Source organism: Mobula birostris, chromosome 2 (assembly GCF_030028105.1).
Source record: "Mobula birostris isolate sMobBir1 chromosome 2, sMobBir1.hap1, whole genome shotgun sequence".
NCBI lineage: Eukaryota > Metazoa > Chordata > Chondrichthyes > Myliobatiformes > Myliobatidae > Mobula > Mobula birostris.
In genome coordinates, this window is record NC_092371.1 from 246,568,825 (window position 1) to 246,591,886 (window position 23,062).

A 23,062-nucleotide genomic window follows, 5' to 3' on the forward strand; every position below is an offset into this window, starting at 1 on the left:
ATTGCTTCGGTCATGATATGCACAAACTGCTTTGCTCAAAATTAGAACAGTTACTGCATATCTAAAAATATTGGCACATCTGCTCTGATCCCAGAAAACAAATTTTAAGATGTCCAACCAATTTTTGTAGAGATGTAAACTGAAAAGGTGGTTCGTTTTTAAAGTAATCACACTGTGCATTTTCAGTCTTTGTAAATTAGCAACTAAATCCACGTACTAGATTGTGTGGGTGGGAGTTGGCGGGGGGGGGGCAAGGAAGGGATGGGGTAGTTTTCCATTGTTGTTGCTTTATTATTTGAGTTCCGTGTTGTTCTGCAGAGTATTGAGGGCTTGCTATGTTGACACTGGAATGTGTAGCAACAAATGCAGGCTGCCCCCGGTACAACTGTCAGTTGTGTGGGTTGTTAACAATCCTTTTCACCATATGCTAACATTTATAAATAAATAAATCTGAATCTGAACTGAAAAACTGAAGTAGAAAGTCAGTAAAAAAATACTTCTGTGAAAAAAATGCGCCAACAAAGTTAAAACTAATTATGTTGTGAAAATTTGTTCTTCAATCATAAAAGGAAAGAAGCGAGTACAATTTGCAGAATCAGAATCAGGTTTATTATCACCGGCATGTGATGTGAAATTTGTTAACTCAGCAGCAGCAGTTCAATGCAATACATAATATAGAGAGAATAAAAATAATAATAAATAAAATAAAAATAATAATAATAAATAAATCAATTACTTTATACTTTATTGTCGCCAAACAATTGATACTAGAGCGTACAATCATCACCGAGATATTTGATTCAGCACTTCCCGCTCCCTGGATTACAAATCGATAGTAAATATTAAAAATTTAAACTATAAATCTTAAATAGAAAATAGAAAAGGGAAAGTAAGGTAGTGCAAAAAAACCGAGAGGCAGGTCCGGATATTTGGAGGGTACAGCCCAGATCCGGGTCGGGATACGTTCAGCAGTCTTATCACCGTTGGATAGAAGCTGTTCCCAAATCTGGCCATACGAGTCTTCAAGCTCCTGAGCCTTCTCCCAGAGGGAAGAGGGACGAAAGGTAGACGTATATGGAATAGATTTTAAAAAAGTGCAACAAAACAGAAATACTGTGTAACCTTCAGGGTCGGCCAGCAAGTGTTTGTCTAGGGGAAGACAGCCTTTAGCCCAGCCAAACTGAGAAATCTCGTTTGTGTGGATGCTGTGTGATGTGTTGTCCATTCTTAAATGATCAACTTCAGCCGCCTGAATGACCCCTCTGCGCTGCAAGCAATTTAGCTGCCTCTCCAGCCGAGAAACGTAAACATAAAGCTTCTCCCCCTTTTCCTGACGCATGTTCTGAAACCCCACCATGGGTTCCATTGGGCTCCGTGTCGTATGAAAGGCACTCTCCAATGTTTCCAGGTAATCGGCAGTGTTGGCTAGGGGTTTCCATGTTTTTAGAGTTTTCATCACGTCAGCGTCCAGCCCCCTCAAACTTTCAACCAATCTCTGTCGCTTCACTTCATCTGAGCACTGACACGCATCTAACGACTGAGAGGTCTGCTCCACCTGCGTCTCATACTCCTCTTCCCCCTCAGGGGTGGGTGTTATTCCACAGAATATTCTTAACTTCTGGTGGGGGTTCACTGCCTGTGCACTGGGCCACTTATTCGCCAGAGAGGTAAGGGCAGATGCCAACTCAGAACCCTCACTCTTCACTGGGGGACGGGGACTAATTAGACATTCCAAATCCGACCACTCCTTCCCCTCACTCCTCCGAAACATTAGAACCCTGTCTTTGAAGTCTCCTCCCCCGCTATGGGAAGCTTGACTTGTGACTCAGCCCGCTCCACTACGTTCCCCTCCTCCCTGCAAGTATGGACAGGCCATGGCCCCGCCTTACCTGGGGCACCGATAGTAGTGAACAGTTCCACTACCGTTACGTCAGCGCTAGTCTGAACTAAAACAAGGTAGAGCCCGCCATTTTATACCTCCGCGCTACAACCTCAATTTTGCCAACAGTTTTAACAGCACTCAAACATCGAATTAATGATTCATCCGTAGCACGAATATCCTCCTGACTCAACACAGACACTTTAGATACCGGTAACCCCACGGAAGCACATCATCACTCCACCTCGGCAACATCCATACCAGCACAGACTTAAGCACACAACCCACTGGTTCAATGCTCAGGGCAATCACACAGCATCACACAATCAATCCCAGAATGATACCCCTACAATTGTAACCCTTAGGTTCGACCAGCATGAGTTTGTCTAGGGGAAGACAGCCTCTGGCCCGGCCAAACTGAGAAATCTCGTTTGTGTGGATGATGTGTGATGTGTTGCCTGGTTACAAATCCGAAACGCAAGATATCAGATAGTACACCATATGCAATTAAGTGATTGGACTTTATAAATCTAGCAGGTTAGTAAAGGAAATTTTTAAAAAGGACCCATTTTAATGAAACAGCCTAATGTGCTCATTGGACCTCACAGTTCCGTCCATTCATTCCCCATCGACCTGCTCCGAGAGTCGCTGACCCTTGCTCCCTCGCTCTAAATCCACTCCATCCGGGGTCTACCAACTCTCTCCACTGGCGTCTTCTCTTCTATTCATCCCTCGCTGACAAAAGACCACAAAATCCCTTCTCTCAGACCCACAAGAAAGAACAACAGGCCTCTCATTGGATGGTGGATATTCCAAAGACTCCATTATCTCTACTCATAACCCAAACATTGCTGCTGCAGAGAAACCATTACATTAGCAGTGAAACATTGCAGAGAGGCCATTACATCAGCAGTGAAACCTTACAGAACATTACAATTGTATATTAAAAAAGTGAGATAATGTCCAAAGGATCAATGTACATTTAGGAATCAGATAGCAGAGGGGAAGAAGCTGTTCCTGAATCGCTGAGTGTGTGCCTTCAGGCTTCTGTATCTCCTACCTGATAGTAACAATAAGACATGGGCATGCCCTGGGTGCTGGAGGTACTTAGTAATGGACACTGCCTTTCTGAGACACCGCTCCCTGAAGTTGGTGTTAATGGAAACTGTAATGCTTCAGTGTGGAAACTGCGGAGATTCAATGTGGAAACTGCAGATTCAATGTGGAAATTGGAGATTCAATGTGAAAACTGTGGAGATTCAGTGTGGAAATTGGAGATTCAGTGTGGAAACTAGAGATTCAATGTGGAAACTGGAGATTCAATGTGAAAACTGTGGAGATTCAATGTGAAAACCGTAGAGATTCAATGTGGAAACTGTAGAGATTGTGTGGAAATTGGAGATTCAATGTGGAAACTGTGAAGATTCAATAAGGAAATCGGAGATTCAATATGGAATCTGGAGATTCAATGTGGAAACTGTGGAGATTCAATGTGCTTCTGCGACAAAGAAAATTTAAGTCTGACGTTAGTATTTTGAACACGAATACAAAATTAAAATAATGAAATTTTAAGTGTATTTCTCCAAGCATAAATTGGTAAGAATAATGTGGATCTGTGTTTTTGTTTGGAGCATTGTAATCTCCATAGAGTCATTGATTGATCAGTCCGAACTGTCAACGCTTTCTGGAGAAATGTCTTTTTGCTTCTGCCCTGAATGCTGATCCAAGGTCAAAACAAGCCAACATATCTACCCTACACTTAACAACTTGTGTTTCAATGAAATATCCCTGAATACCCATTAACTTGTAACTAGTAGAGTGGATAGGGGAGAACCAGTGGATGTGGTATATTTGGATTTTCAGAAAGCTTTTGACAAGGTCCCACACAAGAGATTAGTGTGCAAACTTAAAGCACACGGTATTGGGGGTAAGGTATTGGTGTGGGTGGAGAGTTGGTTAGCAGACAGGAAGCAAAGAGTGGGAATAAACGGGACCTTTTCAGAATGGCAGGCGGTGACTAGTGGGTACCACAAGACTCAGTGCTGGGACCCCAGTTGTTTACAATATATATTAATGACTTGGATGAGGGAATTAAATGCAGCATCTCCAAGTTTGCGGATGACACGAAGCTGGGTGGCAGTGTTAGCTGTGAGGAGGATGCTAAGAGGATGCAGGGTGACTTGGATAGGTTGGGTGAGTGGGCAAATTCATGGCAGATGCAATTTAATGTGGATAAATGTGAAGTTATCCACTTTGGTGGCAAAAATAGGAAAACAGATTATTATCTGAATGGTGGCCGATTAGGAAAAGGCGAGGTGCAACGAGACCTGGGTGTCATTATACACCAGTCATTGAAAGTGGACATGCAGGTACAGCAGGCATGGAAAAAGGCGAATGGTATGCTGGCATTTATAGCGAGAGGATTCGAGTAAAGGATCAGGGAGGTACTACTGCAGTTGCACAAGGCCTTGGTGAGACCACACCTGGAGTATTGTGTGCAGTTTTGGTCCCCTAATCTGAGGAAAGACATCCTTGCCATAGAGGGAGTACAAAGAAGGTTCACCAGATTGATTCCTGGGATGGCAGGACTTTCATATGAAGAAAGACTGGATGAACTGGGCTTGTACTCGTTGGAATTTAGAAGATTGAGGGGGGATCTGATTGAAACGTATAAGATCCTAAAGGGATTGGACAGGCTAGATGCAGGAAGATTGTTCCCGATGTTGGGGAAGTCCAGAACGAGGGGCCACAGCTTGAGGATAGAGGGGAAGCCTTTTAGGACCGAGATTAGGAAAAACTTCCTCACACAGAGAGTGGTGAATCTGTGGAATTCTCTGCCACAGGAAACAGTTGAGGCCAGTTCCCTGGCTATATTTAAGAGGGAGTCAGATATGGCCCTTGTGGCTACGGGGGTCAGGGGGTATGGAGGGAAGGCTGGGGCGGGGTTCTGAGTTGGATGATCAGCCATGATCATAATAAATGGCGGTGCAGGCTCGAAGGGCCGAATGTCCTACTCCTGCACCTATTTTCTATGTAACTTGATATGGTTTATATGTATATGCACAGACACCCATACACACACACGTTTTCAATTTTTAATATTAATTTGTTTTTACTTTTTTCATTTGCACAATTTGATGCCTTTTGCACATTGGTTGTTTGTCCATCTTGTTTTGTCTGGTTTTCATTGATTCTATTGTGACTCTATGTACTGTGAAAGTCCGCAGGAAATGAATCTCAGGGTAGTATACGGAGTCATATTTGTACTTTGATAATAAATTTATTTTGAACTTTGATAAATGGATGTAACATACCTGAGTAGGAAAACTCAGACTGTGATATGTGTTCAAAGTCTTGCATTACACCTGTGAGAACAAGGTGCTGGAGCCTAGTGCTGACCATTGGCAGGGACGGAGGCTTACAATAAAATGAGAGAATACAAAGTCAAGAAAAGATTCAGTATTTTACCTGTTTTGAATGAGATGACTGAGATATCGAGACACCAGCTGGGGGTGCACCATATCATCCCAGCCAAATATCTGCATCATACTTATGAGAGGTTGTGGTTGGAGATCTGACGGCGCGGTGCTTGGCATATCTATTGCTAAGAGCGTAAAACCTGAAATATAGAATATTCTAGTTTTATTAAAACCTATACAAACAATGTTAATCCTCATATAAAAAACTATCCTTTGTGCATTGGTCACAGCGCAGGATGAGTTTTTGTAACATAGCCATAGAGCACTACAGCATAAAACAGACGTTTTGTCCCACCTGGACCGTGCTGAGCTATCAATCTGTGCTATAATGTTCTATGACTCTATCCAGTTCATTGGCTCAAATGATTTTCACAGAATCATTAGTTATAGGATTAACACAGAAAAAACAAAAGTGAAAACCGAAAATTGTGAAGTTCAAAATGTCACCAGTGAAAGAACTATATAGCGCCAACAGCTGCCAAGCTTTTAAAAAGTAAACAAATAAACAGACTCCAAAAGTTCAGTACAGTAGTGTAATGGTTAATGTAATGCTTTACAGTGTTCGATACACATCGCCAAAATAAATACTATCATTTTGAAGGACCGATCCTTGGCCCAGCACATAAGCACAATTATGAAGAAAGCACGGCAGTGCCTCTACTTCCTTAAGAGTTTGCAAAGATTTGGCATGACATCTAAAACTCTGACAAACTTCTATAGATATGTAGTGGAGAATATATTGACTGGCAACATCATGGCCTGTTATGAAAACACCAATGCCCTTCAATGGAAAATCCTACAGAAAGTGCTGCAGTCAGCCCAGTCCCCCATCATAGAAACATAGAAAACCTACAGCAAAATACAGGCCCTTCAGTCCACAAAGTTGTGCTGAACATGTCCCTACCTTAGAAATTACTAGACTTCCCCATAGCGCTCTATTTTTCTGAGCTCCATGTACCTATCTAAAAGTCTCTTAAAAGACCCTATTGTATCCGCTTCCACCAATGTTGCTGGCAGCCCATTCCACGCACTCACCACTCTCTGCATAAAAAAACTTACCCCTGACATCTCCTCTGTACCTACTCCCTAGCACCTTAAACCTGTGTCCTCTTGTGGCAACCATTTCAGCCCTGGGAAAAAGCCTCTGACTATCCACGCAATCAATGCCTCTCATCATCTTATACACCTCTATCAGGTCACCTCTCATTCTCTGTCGCTCCAACGAAAAAAGGCCGAGTTCACTCAACCTGTTTTCATAAGGCATGCTCCCCAATCCAGGAAACATCCTTGTAAATCTCCTCTGTACCCTTTCTATGGTTTCCACACCCTTCCTGTAGTGAGGTGACTAGAACTGAGCACAGTACTCCAAGTGGGGTCTGACCAGGGTCCTATGTATCTGCAACATTACCCCTCAGCTCCTAAATTCAATTCCACGATTGATGAAGGCCAATACACCGTATGCCTTCTTAACCACACAGTCAACCTGTGCAGCAGCTTTGAGTGTCCTACGGACTCGGACCCCAAGATCCCTCTGATCCTCCACACTGCCAAGAGTCTAACCATTAATACGATATTCTGCCATCATATTTGACCTACCAAAATGAACCACTTCACACTTATCTGGGTTGAACTCCATCTGCCACTTCTCAGCCCAGTTTTACATCCTATCAATGTCCCACTATCAGCCCTCCACACTATCCACAACACCTCCAACCTTTGTGTCATCAGCAAACTTACTAACTACCCTGGATACTGTTGGTGGGGAAGACCAACCAGGTGTGAGCCACGGTGGCAGGGCCCCTGGTACTGAGTCTGACCCTGTGGTGCAGAAGGGTGGGACGGAGAAGAGGAGAGCTGTCGTCATTGGGGACTCTATAGTCAGGGGAGCAGACAGGAGATTTTCTGGACGTGAGAAAGACACCCGCATGGTTTCTTGCTTCCTGGGTGCCAGGGTCTGGGATGTCTCTGTCCAGGTGCATGACAGAAGGGAACTAGGTAGAAGGCTGAAGAACAGGACCTCAAGGGTAGCGTTCTCAGGATTGCTGCCAGTGCTACATGATAGTGATGGTAAGAATTGGAGAAGATGGCAGTTGAATGCGTGGCTGAAGAGTTGGTGCAGGGTTTTAGATTTTTGGATCATTGGGATCTCTTCTGGGGAAGGTGGGACCTGTACAGATTAGATGGGTTGCACCTGAACTTGAGGGGGTGCAATATCCTTGCAGGTAGGTTTGCTAGCATGGTTCGGAAGGGTTTAAATTAATTTGCAAGGGGGATGGGACCTGGAGCGATAGAGCTGTGAGAGAAGTGAAGTAAAGCCAGATCTAACAGTGGCTTTGAGGAAAGAGAAACAGAATAAAGGATGTAAAGGTAGTAAGGTAGAAGGGCTGAAGTGTGTGTACCTCAATGCAAGAAGCATCAGGAACAAAGGTGATGAACTGAGAGCTTGGATACATACATGGAATTATTATGTAGTGGCCATTACAGAGACTTGGCTGGTACCAGGGCAGGAATGGATTCTCAATATTCCTGGATTTCAGCACTTTAAAAGGGATAGAGAGGGCGGAAAAAGGGGAGGAGGGGGGGGGGCATTACTGGTCAGGGATACTATTACAGCCACAGAAAGGGTGGGTAATGTAGCAGAATCCTCTTTTGAGTCAGTATGGGTGGAAGTCAGGAACAGGAAGGGAGCAGTTACTCTGCTGGGGGTATTCTATAGGCCCCCTGGTAGCAGCAGAGATACAGAGGAGCAGATTGGCAGGCAGATTTTGGAAAAGGTGCGAAAATAACAGGGTTATTATCATGGGTGACTTTAACTTCCCTAATATTGATTGGCAGCTGATTAGTTCCAATGGTTTAGACGGGGCAGAGTTTGTTAAATGTGTCCAGGATAGATTCCTGTCACAGTATGTTGACAGGCCGACTCGGGGCAATGCCATACCAGATCTAGTATTAGGTAACGAACTGGGTCAGGTCCCCTGCCCTTCAGTATTATCATGGAAAAGGATAGAATCAGAGAGGACAGGAAGATTTTTAATTGGGGAAGGGCAAATTATGAGGCTATAAGGCTAGAACTTGCGGGTGCGAATTGGAATGATGTTTTTGCAGGGAAATGTACTATGGACATGTGGTCGATGTTTAGGGATCTTTTGCAGGATGTTAGGGATAAATTTGTCCCGGTGAGGAAGATAAAGAATGGTAGGGTGAAGGAACATTGGGTGACGTGAGGTGGAAAATCTAGTCAGGTGGAAGAAGGTAGCATACATGAGGTTTAGGAAGCAAGGATCAGATGGTTCTATTGAGGAATATAGGGAAGCAAGAAAGGAGCTTAAGAAGGGGCTGAGAAGGGCAAGAAGGGGGCATGAGAAGGCCTTGTTGAGTAGAGTAAAGGAAAACCCCAAGGCATTCTTCAATTATGTGAAGAACAAAAGGATGACAGGAGTGAAGGCAGGACCGATTAGAGATAAAGGTAGGAAGATGAGCCTGGAGGCTGTGGAAGTGAGCGAGGTCCTCAATGAATATTTCTCTTCGGTATTCACCAATGAGAGGGAACTTGATGATGGTGAGGACAATATGAGTGAAGTTGATGTTCTGGAGCATGTTGATATTAAGGGAGAGGAGGTGTTGGAGTTGTTAAAATATATTAGGACGGATAAGTCCCCGGGGCCTGACGGAATATTCCCCAGGCTGCTCCATGAGGAAAGGGAAGAGATTGCTGAGCCTCTGGCTAGGATCTTTATGTCCTCGTTGTCCACGGGAATGGTACCAGAGGATTGGAGCGGGGCGAATGTTGTCCCCTTGTTCAAAAAAGGTAGTAGAGATAGTCCGGGTAATTATAGACCAGTGAGCCTTACATCTGTGGTGGGAAAGTTGTTGGAGAAGATTCTTAGAGATAGGATCTATGGGCATTTAGAGAATCATGGTCTGATCAGAGACAGTCAGCATGGCTTTGTGAAGGGCAGATCATGTCTAACAAGCCTGATAGAGTTCTTTGAGGAGGTGACCAGGCATAGAGATGAGGGTAGTGCAGTGGATGTGATCTACATGGATTTTAGTAAGGCATTTGACAAGGCTCCACATGGTAGGCTTATTCAGAAAGTCAGAAGGCATGGGATCCAGGGAAGTTTGGCCAAGTGGATTCAGAATTGGCTTGCCTGCAGAAGGCAGAGGGTCGTGGTGGAGGGAGTACATTCGGATTGGAGGGTTGTGACTAGTGGTGTCCCACAAGGACCTGTTCTGGGACCTCTACTTTTCGTGATTTTTATCAACGACCTGGATGTGGGGGTAGAAGGGTGGGTTGGCATGTTTGCAGACGACACAAAGGTCGATGGTGTTGTAGATAGTGTAGAGGATTGTCAAAGATTGCAGAGAGACATTGATAGGATGCGGAAGTGGGCTGAGAAGTGGCAGATGGAGTTCAAACCGGAGAAGTGTGAGGTGGTACACTTTGGAAGGACAAACTCCAAGGCAGAGTACAAAGTAAATGGCAAGGTACTTGGTAGTGTGGAGGAGCAGAGGGATCTGGGGGTACATGTCCACAGATCCCTGAAAGTTGCCTCACTGGTAGATAGGGTAGTTAAGAAAGCTTATGGGGTGTTAGCTTTCATAAGTCAAGGGATAGAGTTTAAGCGTCGCGATGTAATGATGCAGCTCTATAAAACTCTGGTTAGGCCACACTTGGAGTACTGTGTCCACTTCTGGTCGCCTCAGTATAGGAAGGATGTGGAAGCATTGGAAAGGGTACAGAGGAGATTTACCAGGAGGCTGTCTGGTTTAGAGAGTATGCATTATGTTCAGAGATTAAGGGAGCTAGGGCTTTACTCTTTGGAGAGAAGGAGGATGAGAGGAGACATGATAGAGATATACAAGATATTACGAGGAATAGATAGAGTGGACAGCCAGCGCCTCTTCCCAGGGCACCACTGCTCAATACAAGAGGACATGGCTTTAAGGTAAGGGGTGGGAAGTTCAAGGGGGATATTAGAGGAAGGTTTTTTACTCAGAGAGTGGTTGGTGGGTGGAATACAATGTCTGAGTCAGTGGTGGAGGCAGATACACTAGTGAAATCTAAGAGACTACTGGACAGGTATATGGAGGAATTTAAGGTGGGGGGTTGTATGGGAGGCAGGGTTTGAGGGTCGGTACAACATTGTAGGCCTAAGGGCCTGTACTGTGCTGCACTATTCTATGTTCTAACCCATCCCTCCACTTCCTCATCCAGGTCATTTATAAAAATCACGAAGAGTAATTTCCCAGAACAGATCCCTGAGGCACACCACTGGTCACCAACCTCCTTGCAGAATATGACTCGTCTACAACCACTCTTTGCCTTCTGAGCGCATGCTAGTTCTGGATCCACAAAGCAATGTCCCCTTGGATCCCATGCCTCCCAATATCCCATCTCAATAAGCCTTGCATGGGGTACCTTATCAAATGCCTTGCTGAAATCCATATATACCACATCTACTACTCTTCCTTCATCAATGTGTTTAGTCACATCCTCAAAAAATTCAATCAGGCTCGTAAGGCATGACCTGCCCTTGACAATGGTGAAGCTTTCTTCACCATTGAGCACATCTACACGGAGTGTTGTCACAGGGAGTTAGCATCCATCATCAAGGACACCCACCACCCAAGACATGCTCTCTTCTCACTGCTGCCATCAAAAAGAAAGTACAGGAGCCTCAGGACTCACACCACCAGGTTCAGGAACAGCTATTACCCCTCAACCTTCAGGCTTTTGAACCAAAGAGGATAACTTCCCTCAACCTCACTTGCCCCATCATTGAAACCTTCCACAACCTATGGATTCACTTTCAAGGACTCTTCATCCCAAGTTCTCGATATCTATTGCTTATTATTATTTACTTCTTTCTGTGTGTGCACGGTTTGTTGTCTTTTGCACACTGATTGGTGCAGGCTTTCACTGATTCTGTTGTGTTATTATTCTATGAATTTATTGGGTATGCCTGCAAGAGAATGATTCTCAGGGTTGTATATGGTGGCATAGATGTTCTTTGATAATACATTTACTTTGAACTTTGTCTTTAAGGAATTCGTAAGCTCTCTCCATGACCATGTGGGCTTCCTCTGGGTGTTTGGTCTCCTCTTCTTATTCTGTTCTGATAAAAGGTCTTGGCCCGTAATGTTGACTATTTATTCATCTCCATAGATGCTGACTGAACTTTTGAGTTCTTCCAACATTTTGCATGTGCTCCTCAAGATTTCCAGCATCTGCAGATCTCTTTGTGTTTTCAGTTATCACATTTGGAAATATTCTCCTGAACAAGTAGGAGTAGAATTCGTTTCTCTTTGCTACGTACTGTGTACAGCACAGTGCAGGGCCATCGACCCACGATGTTGTGTAGATCTTTTAAACTACTCCGTGATCAATTAAGCCCTTCCTTCATGCATAGTCCTCCATTTTTCTATCATCAATGTGCCATCCTTAATATGTCTGCCTCTGCCAGCACCAATGGCAGCGTGTTTTTCACATCTACCATTCTCTGTGTAAAAAAAAAATACCTCTAACATCCCTCCACACTTTCTTTCAATCTCCTTAGAATTAAGCCTCCTTCTAAGGGCCATTGCTACCTGGGAAAAAGTCTTTGGCTGTCAATTGGATCAATGTTTATCATCTTTTACACCTCTATCGTCACCTCTCCTCCTCCTTTGCTCCAAAGAGAAAAGCCCAAGCTCGTTCAGTCCAGGCATCATCCCAGTATATGTCCCTTGCACCCTCCTTAAAGCTTCCACACGCTTTCTATAACGAAGGGACCAGAACTGAACTCAATATTCCATCTTTTTTTTTATCAAGCTGTACCACTAAGGCTGTTGAACTCAATCCCCTGATGAACTAAGGCCAACACACCATACACCATAACAACCCGATCAGCCTCAGCAAGAACTTTTGAGGGATCTCTGGTCGTAGACCCCCAAGATCCCTCTGTTCCTCCACAGTGCTAAGAATCCTGTCATTAACCCCACTCTCGGCCTTATGAGGCAATTTTCAAAGACCTGTAACAGGGAGGTACTGACCTGCAGCCACATCAGCTGTCTGCGAAGAAGGTGTCTGTGACAGTCTTTGGCTCTTCACGAAGGGGAAGAAATTCTTCCAGAGAGCACTGGCGATCACTAGGTGGCGCTCTTTGGCAACTAACGGTGCTGGAAGGCTGTGAGAAGGCAGGGGAACCTGCTGAATGAGCTGGACCAAGCGCTTGTTCACACTCCTGAGAAAAGCAGACCAAATAAGGATATTGTGAATTGTGTAAGGAGTGTTCAGAACCAGAATCAGGATTATTATCATTGTCTTATATAAAATAAAAAAGCAAGAAAATGAAGGCAATGCAATAATAGCATTTCCAGTGGACTGGAAGGTAAAAGGAAGGATGTAATGATGAGGCTTTATAAAGCACTGGTGAGGCACCACTTGAGTATTGCGAGCAGTTCTGGATCCCTTATCTAAGGAAGGATATGCTGACACTGGAGAGGGCTCAAAGGAAGTTCACGAAAATGATACCGGGATTGACAGGCATCATATGAGGAGCATTAGATGGCTCTGGGCCTGTACTCACTGGAATTCACAGAATGAGGGGGATCGCAGTTAAACCTATCGAGTGTTAAAAGGTCTCAATAGAGTGAATATGGAGAGGATGTTTCCTATGGTTTGGGAGACTAAGACCAGAGGACACAGCCTCAGATGTCCATTTAGAACGGAGATGAGGAGGATTTTCTTTATCCAGAAAGTGGTGAATCTGTGGAATTCGTTGCTACAGGCAGCTGTAGAGACCAAGTCATTGGGTATATTTAAGGCAGAGGTTGATAGATTCTTGATTAGTCAGGGCATGAAGGGATACGGGGAGAAGGCAAGAGACTGAGGCTGAGAGGGAAATGGATCAGCCATGATGAAATGCCAGAGCAGATTCAATGAGCCAAATGGCCTAATTCTGCTCCTATATTCTATAGTCTTATGAAATGTGTTACTTGACAGCTGCAGTACAGTGCAAAGCTATAACATTACTATAAATCACATAGAATGCACTGCTTAAGATTTCTACTGCTATGCTGTGAAGTATTTTATTTTAGCAGTTCTCTGAAAAAGCAATGTGCCCTGCTGGTTTCGGATAAAGGAGCCATGTTGCTAACTTAAGAATACTGTGTCAGCCAATCAGGATGGTGGGATGGGGAGAAAGTTCTAGAGAGATATTTCTGACGGCTAGCAGTCAAGTTCAGAGTATTTTGGCGGGAGGTGCAGAGAGGAGAGGATTAGGGAAGACGTCTGGCGTATCCTATCTGAAGGGGAGACCCTAATGCATGGAGTGCTTTGTGAGACAAAGAAGCTCCAGAAGGGAAGTTCTGCCTGTGATTGGTGATGAGATTTCACTGCTGTGAGTAAAGCGGAACAGCCACCCACTACAACATTTAGGTGAATATTTACACTGATTTAACTGTAAAGGGCCCTTTTGTTTATTTTTCTTTTTTTCTCTTAACTATTTGATAAAGCTGAAATTGATAAATATAGTCTCTTTATAATTTTATGCTGTATCCGATCTGTTATGAAGGTGGCCTTCTCACTGCCGAGTCACGTGGCTGTCAGCAGGGTTAGCCAATGAGCTAAGTCTGTACATGAACCCCGGTGAGAGGGTTGCACACGAAGTGGTGTTCATGGACCTTTCAGAAATCTGTTGGCAGATGGGAAGAAGCTAATCCTGAATCACTGAGTGTGTGTTTTCAAGTAATTTCTATTCTGGGCTGTCCACAGCGTAACCTTGGACTGTGTTGGTTGTCGATGCAAACAAGACATTTCACCGTATGTTTCAATGTGAATGTGGCAAATAAAGCTAATCGTTATTCTTTCACCTGAGCATTCAGAGTTGTTAAATTTTCTAGTGATTGATTATATGACAGATCATTTATTCCCCACGCAATGGTGAGAACTTGTTACGGTAAAGAAGTAGAAATTAATCTCATGCTGTATTATGAGAAATTCCTTTTTGGAATTGGGCAAAGTGGGTTCTTTTCATTTTGAACATCTATAATTATTGCCTTTGCACTGGAGAAGGTGGAAAATTGCCTGCCCAGAACAGACATTTCACTCTCTCTGTAGTACTTTGTACATGTTCATTCCCTCACTTGCTTGGTTTCTGATCATTTTAACATTCCACTTCACTGTACTCTATTCTTCACAACGCTTCCACCACCCCCCATGCCTCTCATCCCAACCCGCCCACCTCGTTACATATTGAAGCCAAGGCTTGAATCACTCAGCAACTCCTCACACTGAGAAGGAGAGGTAATGACAAGAGACAGTAGAGTTTAACCTGAGGGCCACAGTCCGAAGATTTAGGAGCAATCGTCAAATTCGAGAATAGAAAATTATTCCAACTGGACTGAAAAGAGCTGTGTACTAAAGAGTAAAGAGTTATTTTTTTAAAATCATGTTTGAAATAATAAATTGCTTAAATGACCAGAATTAAGTCCTTTCAGTGGCATCAAATGGATAAAGTTCAACGAAGGTCTAATATCAAATTCCACTGAACTTAACTATATTTAGATTTTTAAAATGATAAACATTAATATTAAACATTATGACATATTCTTGATTAATCAGAGCATGAAGATGAGAAGGCAGGAGATTGGGGCTGACAGGAAAACTGGATCAGGCATGATGAAATGGTGGAGCAGAGTCAATGGACCCAATTGTCTAATTCTGCTCCCCTATTTTATGGTCTTATAAACTGTAACCACATTAAATCTCTGAAAGCAGTGAAACTACCCACAAAGCTTTATGGCAACCTTTTCATCACAGCATAGTGGTTCATGTAACGCTTTATAGCACAGGGAGTAAGATGAAGGTTCAATTCCCGCTGTTGTCTACAAGGAGTTTCTATCTTCTCCCTGTGACTGTATGGAGTTTACACCTTCTCCCTGTGACTGTATAGAGTTTCCTCCAGGCGCTCTGGTGTTTTCCCACATTCCAAAGATATACGGATTAGGGTCACAAATTGGTGGGCATGCTATTCTGTTTGGAAGCATAGCGTCACTTTTGAGTTACCCCAGCCCCCAGCACCAGCACAATCTTCGGACTGTGTCATTCATGGACACAAATGCTGTTTGTTTTGAGGTTTCAATATACGTGTGACAAGTAAGTCAAAGTCAAAGACAATTTGTTCTCAAAGTACATGTTGTATGTGCCACTATTTACTACCCTGAAATTTATCAAGAATATAAAGAAATACAACAGGTTTTATGAAAAACTATACCTACATAAAGTCTGACAAAGGACCAATGTGCAAAAGGTAAATTGTGCAAATAAAGAATACAAATCTAAAGTACTCCGCAAAAGTCTCAGGCACAGATATATAGCCTCATATGTATCGCTAGGGTGCCTAAGACTTTAGTATTTGTCAATATGCAGCAGAGAGAGAGTTTTAAATCTGGCGGAAGCAAAGGCTATTGGGAATGGTGAGGGCGGAGTGCTGCAGGAGGGGTGCGGGACAGGTGCCAGGGGCTCGGTGTGGCGCAGGTGCAGTAATACCCAGCCCTGAGACTCCAGGCAAGGTCATTTGATTCCAAACATTTGGTTTATTGATCTTTACAGAATGTCTCTCCAGTGCTTCCCACTCCCTCCCCTCTCCCTTCTCCTTTTCCCAACCATAATCCCCCTCTCCCTGTCCACTTCCCACTCTCAGTCCACAATAGAGACCCATATCAGGATCAGGTTTATCATCACTCACATATGTCATGAAATTTGTTTTTTTTTGTAGCAGCAGTGCAGGGCAATAAATAAAATTACTACTGTATTGTGCAAATCTTAGGCACCCTAGCTATATATATGAGTACTGTGAAAACCTTTTTCACAGCACTATATATAACATGATTTGTAGAGTCCCTGAATGGAAATCTGTAGTCTGTGGAATCAGTTCAGAGTTCAGGCGTGTGAAGTCATCCTCACTGGTTCAGGATCCTGATGGTTGAAGGGTAATAAAGCCAGAATTTTATCTTCATACCCAACTCTACCTGTCAATTCTGAACCAGTTCTCAGATCAAGAATGGAGCTGCCAAAGAGATTCAATGTGTCAGGCAGTGTCTGTAAAGTGAAATGGGTATTTTCCCCTTATTTTTTGTACTCAGGACCCAATATCTGTAGGCTTGTGTTGCTCATCATCCTCAGGACTGTTTTTAATAGTTGCTCACTCCAAACAAGCAGTTCAGGTAAATTTCACTCCATATTCTACAAATAATCATGAATCTAAAAGCTGTATTATATTTTCCAACATTATAATATAAAGATTAGCTCAGAGAGTGGAGTAGGTCTCGGCCCGAAACGTCGACTGTACCTCTTCCTAGAGATACTGCCTGGCCTGCTGCGTTCACCAGCAACTTTGATGTGTGTTGCTTGAATTTCCAGCATCTGCAGAATTCCTCGTGTTTGCGTTAATAAATTACTGCTTGTTTTCAAGATAGATCCTTTAGAGTGTAACACCACTAGCGCTCCATGGCTTGACTGTTTCAGACAAAATTCACCTACAATAATGAAAGTTAAATATTGTATAACTAAGTATCTGGTTAGGACTTTACTCCCTGGAGCACAGGTCATTGAGGGGAGATTTGATAGAGGGGTATAGATAGGGTAAATGCACACAGGCTTTTTCCACTGATGTTGGTTGAGAATAGGAGAGGTTATGGGTTAAAGGTGAAAGGTGAAATATTTAAGGGGAACTTCTTCACTCAGAGAGTGGCGAGAGTGTGGAACAAGAGCCACAAAAACTGGGGAATGCGGGTTCAATTCCAACCTTTAAGAGAAATTTAAACAGGTTGAGATGAGCATGGGGGGTGATGGTCCAGGTGCAGGTCAATGGGAGCAGGCAGAATAATAGTTCAGCACAAACTGCTTCCACGCTGCAGTCTGTATGACTGTAAATAATGCATCAAATATGATCTACTCTTAACACTGAGAACAGTTTTATTCTGAACAGTTTTGCATCCTGCATAACAAGATAAATTATAGGGTTTCAATGCAGTTCAGGAGCTATTTACTTGCTGAGATACAGAGCAGATGCCATTCACCAATCTCCCACTTTAATCCAAGCTCAATCACCGATAAATTCATAATGACTAATTATCCTACTCACCGGTGTGTCTTTGGACTGTGGGAATGAATGTACAAGCAGGGACCCTAACCCAGGGAGTCACAGGGAGAAGGTACAAACTCCTTTCAGTTTGCAGCAGCAGGGATTGAACCCTGGTTGCCTGTGCTGTAAAGCATTGCGCTAACCACTACACTACCATGCCGCCCTTCAGTTGCTCAGAATCAGAATCGGGTTTCATATCACCGGCACATGTTGCACAACTTATTAACTTTGTGGCAGCAGCACAATGCAATACAGGATACATTTTAAAAAACTGAATTACAGTAAATATATATATATATTAAATAGTTAGAATAAGTAGTGCAAAGATAGAAATTTTAAAAAAAGTAGGGAGGTAGTGTTCATGAGTTCAATGTCCTTTTAAAAATTGAATGGCAGAGGGGAAGAAGCTGTTCCTGAATCACTGAGTGACCACAAGACCATAGACCATAAGACATAGGAGGAAGATTAAGCCATTTGCTCCATCAAGTCTGCTCCACCATTTAATCACGTCTGATCTTCTTTCCCCCCCTCAACCCCACTCCTTGTACTTCTCTTTGTAACCTCTAATGCAGTGGCCAGTCAAGAACCATTCAAACTCTGCCTTAAATACACCCAATGACCTGGCCTCCACAGCTGCCTGTGGTAATAAATTCCATAAATTCACCAACCTCTGGCTAAAGAAATTTCTCCACATCTCTGTTTTAAATGGATGTCCCTCTATCTTGAGGCTGTGCCCTCTTGTCCTAGACTCCCCCACCATGGGAAACATCCTTTCCACATCTACCCTGTCTAGGCCTTTCAACATTTAAAAGGTTTCAATGAGATCCCCCCTCATCCTTCTAAACTCCCACGAGTACAGACCCAGAGCTATCAAATGTTCCTCATTTGATAACCTTTTCATTCTCGGAATCGTCTTGTGAGCTTCCTCTGAACCCTCTCCAATGCCAGCACATCTTTTCTTAGATGAGGAGCACAAAACTCTTCACAATACTCAAGTTGAGGCCTCACCAGTGCCTTATAAAGCCTCAGCATCACATCCTTGCTCTTGTATTCTAGACCTCCTGAAATGAATGCTAACATGCCATTTGCCTTCCTCACCACCGACTCAACCTGCAAGTTAACCTTCAGGGTGTTCTGCACAAGGACTCCTAAGTCCCTTTTCATCTCAGATTTTTAGATTTTCTCCCCATTTAGAAAATAGTCTGCACATCTATTTCTACTACCAAAGTGCATCACCATGTATTTTCCAATATTGTATTTCATTTGCCACTCCCATTCTCCTAATCTGTCCAAGTCCTTCTGCAGCCTACCTGTTTCCTCAACACTACCTGCCCCACCACCAATTTTCGTATCATCTGCAAACTCGGGAACAAAGCCATCTATTCCATCATCTAAATCATCAATATACAGCATAAAAAGAAGTGGTCCCAACACCGACCCCTACGGAACACCACTAGTCACTGGCAGCCAACCAGAAAAGATCCTTTCAATCCCACTCACTGTCTCCTACCAATCAGCCAATGTACTAACCATGCCAGTAACTTTCCTGTAATGCCAAGGGCTCTCATCTTGCTAAGCAGCCTCATGTGTGGCACCTTGTCAAAAGCCTTCTCAAAGTCCAAATATAAAACATCCACTGCACTCCCTTTATCTATCCTACGTGCAATCTCCTCAAAGAATTCCAGCAGGTTTTTCAGGCAATTTTTCCTTAAGGAAGCTATGTTGGCTCTGTCCTGTCTTGTCCTATATCACCAATTACTCCATAACCTCATCCTTAACAACAGACTCCAACATCTACCCAACCACTGAGGTCAGACTAACTTGGTCTATAATTTCCTTTCTGCTGCGTTCCTCCTTTCTTAAAGAGGGGAGTGACATTTGCTCTGGCACCATGCCAGATTCTAATGATTTTGGACCTGACTATGATGGACCTGACTAATTTTACAACTTTCTGCAACTTATTTCGGTCTTGTGCAGTAGCCCCACCCCATACCAGACAGCGATGCAGCCAGTCAAAATGCTCTCCGTGGTACATCTGAAGAAGTTTTCGAGCATTTAGGTGATAAACCAAATCTCTTCAACCTCCTAAAGAAATATAGCTGCTGGTTTGCCTTCTTTGTAGCTGCATCAATATGGTGCAACCAGGTTAAGTCCTCTGAGATACTGACACCCAGAAACTTGAAACTGCTCACTCTCTCCACGTTGATCCCTCTATGAAGATTGGTGTGTTCCTTCATTTTACCCTTTCTGAAGTCCACAATCAGCTCTTTGATCTTTCTAATGTTGAGTGTCAGGTTGTTGCTATGACACCACTCCACTAGGTAGTATATCTCCCTCCTGCACGCCCTTTCATCACCATCTGAGATTCTACTGACATCACCAAATTTATAGGTGACATTTGAACTATGCCTAGCCACTCAGTCATGGGTATAGAGATTAGAGCAGTGGGCTAAGCACACACTCCTGAGGTGCACCAGTGCAAGGTGGAAATGTTATTTCCAATCCACACAGATTGTGGTCTTATGGTAGGAAGCTGAGCAATTAGGAAATTGCTGCAACAATTTACAAATGAAGTCTATTTCTCTGAATGTGAAACTGGTTTGCAATAGATGTTTATTGCATCAGAATCACCTTGAATTATTAAAACTAGAGACGGATTCAGAAACACGAGAGATCCTGCAGATGCTTTAAATCTACAGCAACACACACAAATGCTGGAGAAACTCAGGCAGCATCTACGGAAAGGAATAAACAGTCAACGATTCAGGCTGCGACCCTTTATCAGGAATGGAGAGGAAAGGGGGAGGATGCCAGAATAAAAAGGTGGGTAGGGGAGGGGAAGGAGTACAAGCTGCCAGGTGATAGGTGATAGGTGAGACCAGGTGAGGGGGAAGGGTAGGTGAGTGAGTGGGGGAGCAATGATGTGAGAAGCTGGGAGGTGAACAAACTGGCTACTCCTATCTTGAACATTTCCAGCTGTATATTTAATAAAATCACAAAATTCAAATCTTAAAAAAATTAAAACACATAGAACTAAAACCCAAAAACAAATTAGGTGGGGGAGGGGAAGCTGCAGAATGGAGCCAACTGTTCTATTCTCTAGATTAAATTAGTCATGTCCTGATTAAGATTCCTTGAGATACATTTATTTTGAATATTTTTTTTCTGTTAAATGCAGGACTCATCGATATTACACCTGCTCCATTACATAGAAGCAAACGTATATTTACATCACCCAGCTGCAGGTACAGTATGCAGTTTTCTTTGATTGCATTGTGCTCTCATGCATTGCCTTCCTGATATACACCGGTATGTGATACTGTGTGACAGGAGGTACACACTTCAGAGAAAACTCTTCCAATTACAGTGCACAGTTGTTTTACTAGCAGGGGGTTTACTTAATAATCTGGTTCTTAGTCTTTTGCAAAGCAACAGTACAGGGATATTGCTGCCATTGCTGACTGCTTTGATGCTGTCTCTAATGCTTTAAGCTGTTGCGCCAGAAGAGAATTAAAAACCTTGCAATTTTAACTGGAGCAATTTTAAAATTTAAAAATACCGCATAAAGATAGAAAAAGTCAGAAATGAAGATAGGTCAAAAAGAAAGTGGCAGAAAAAATGAAGGATTCAAAGTTCAAAGCAAATTTATTATCAAAGTACATTTATGTCACTATATACAACCCTGAGATTCATTCTCTTGCGGGTATCACGGGAAACAAGAAAATACCATAGAATCAGTGAAAAACTACACAGAAACAAAGACCGACAAACAACTAATATGTAAATGACAAAATGTGCAAATACAAAATAAAAAAATAACACAGAGAAGATGAGACATTCTCATGATTGGCTTTATGCCTAGACAATAGAACATAAAACATTACAGCACAGTGTAGGCTTGGCAGCCCGGAATATTGTGCCGACCTTTAACCTACTCTATGATCAAACTAACCCTCCCTCCACTCTTCTATCATCCATGTGCTCATCCAAATGTCTGCAACGTATCTGCCTTTACTACCATCACTGAAAAGGAGTTCCACACAGCCACCACCTAACTCTGACATACCTCGTATAATTTCCACCAATCACCTTAAAATTATAACATTCCAAACACAACAGGAACCACTGAACACAAAAGGAACCATTGAATAATCTAAACACAATTAGAACCGCTGAACAATCCAAACACAACAGGAATTGCTGAACAATTCGAACACAATGGAAACCAGTGAACAATCTGATCACATCAGGAACCACTGAACAATCCTAGTACAATAGGAACTGCTCAACAATCCAAACACAACAGAAATCGCTGAACAATTCGAACACAATGGGAAACACTGAACAATCTGAACACAACAGGAACCACTCAACAATCCTAGTACAACAGGAACCGCTCAACAATCCAAAACACAATGGGAACCACTGAACAATCTGAACACTACGGGAATCGCTTGACAATCAAATGCAACAGGAACTGCTCAACAATCCAAACACAACAGGAACCTCTGAACACTCCAGACACAACAGGAATTGCCTGACAATCAAATGCAATGGGAACCGCTGAACAATCTGAACACAACAGGAACTGTTGTACAATCTGTGAACAACAGGAATTGCTGAACACAACAATCTGACTTGGATAATCCATATTTCCTTCTGTATCATGTCAGAATCAGCATCAGGTTTATTACTATTGGCATTTGTCATGAAATCTGATGTTTTGTGGCAGCAGTACAGCATAATACATTAAAATACTGGACTGTTTGGAAATCTGATGGTGGAGGGGTAGAAGATATTCCTAAACGTTGAGCATGCATCTTCAGGTTCCTGTACCTCCTCCCTGATGGTCACAATGAGAGGAGGGCACATCCTGGGTGATGGGGGTCCTTAATGATGGAAGATGCCTTTTTAAGATATCACATTTTGATGATAAGACCGTAAGACACAGGAACAGAATTAGGCCATTTGGCCCATCACGCCAGCTCTGCCATTTGATCATGGCTGATCCATTTTCCTTCTCTACTCTACTCTCCTGCCTTATCCCCGTAAAGACAGCATAATAGTAAGACAGTGTATATGGGCTCACTGTCCATTCAGAAATCTGATGGCGGAAGGGAAGAAGCTGTTCCTGAAACGTTAAGTGTATGTCTTCAGGCTCCATTACCTCTTCCTTGATGGTAGCAATGAGAAGGGGGCATGTCCTGGGTGATCAGGGTACGTAATGATGGATGCCGCCTTTTTGCAGCACGGCCTTTTGAAGGTGTCCCCAATGCTGGGGAGGCTGGTGCTTATGATGGAGCTGGCTAAGCTTACAACCCTCTACAGCTTTTCCCAGCCCTGTGCAGTGGCGCATCCATACCGGACGGTGAAGCAACCAGTCAGAATTCTCTGCACAATACATGTATACAAACTTGTTAGAGACTTCGGTGACACACCAGATCTTCTGAAACTCCTAATGAAGTACAGCCATCCGTGTGCCTTTTTCGCAATTGCACCTGTGTGTTGGGCCTTGTGTCGCTTTGCTAGGCAGCAACAGGTCTTAAGCAGTTGAACTTTCATATAGACTACTC

At 43.2% G+C, this 23,062-nt stretch overlaps 1 protein-coding gene across 2 annotated transcripts in view; it reads right to left on the reverse strand.

Moving 5' to 3' along the window:
* mms22l (MMS22-like, DNA repair protein) overlaps positions 1-23,062 on the reverse strand; it is a 246,989-nt gene that overhangs the window by 60,388 nt on the left and 163,539 nt on the right. For both annotated transcript variants that reach the window (XM_072251674.1, XM_072251675.1), the window contains exons 15-16: positions 12,394-12,584; positions 5,348-5,498 (exon numbers count right to left, since the gene is read on the reverse strand). In XM_072251674.1, the coding sequence (XP_072107775.1) occupies positions 5,348-5,498; positions 12,394-12,584 (342 nt within the window). The remainder of the gene's footprint in view (positions 1-5,347; positions 5,499-12,393; positions 12,585-23,062) is intronic.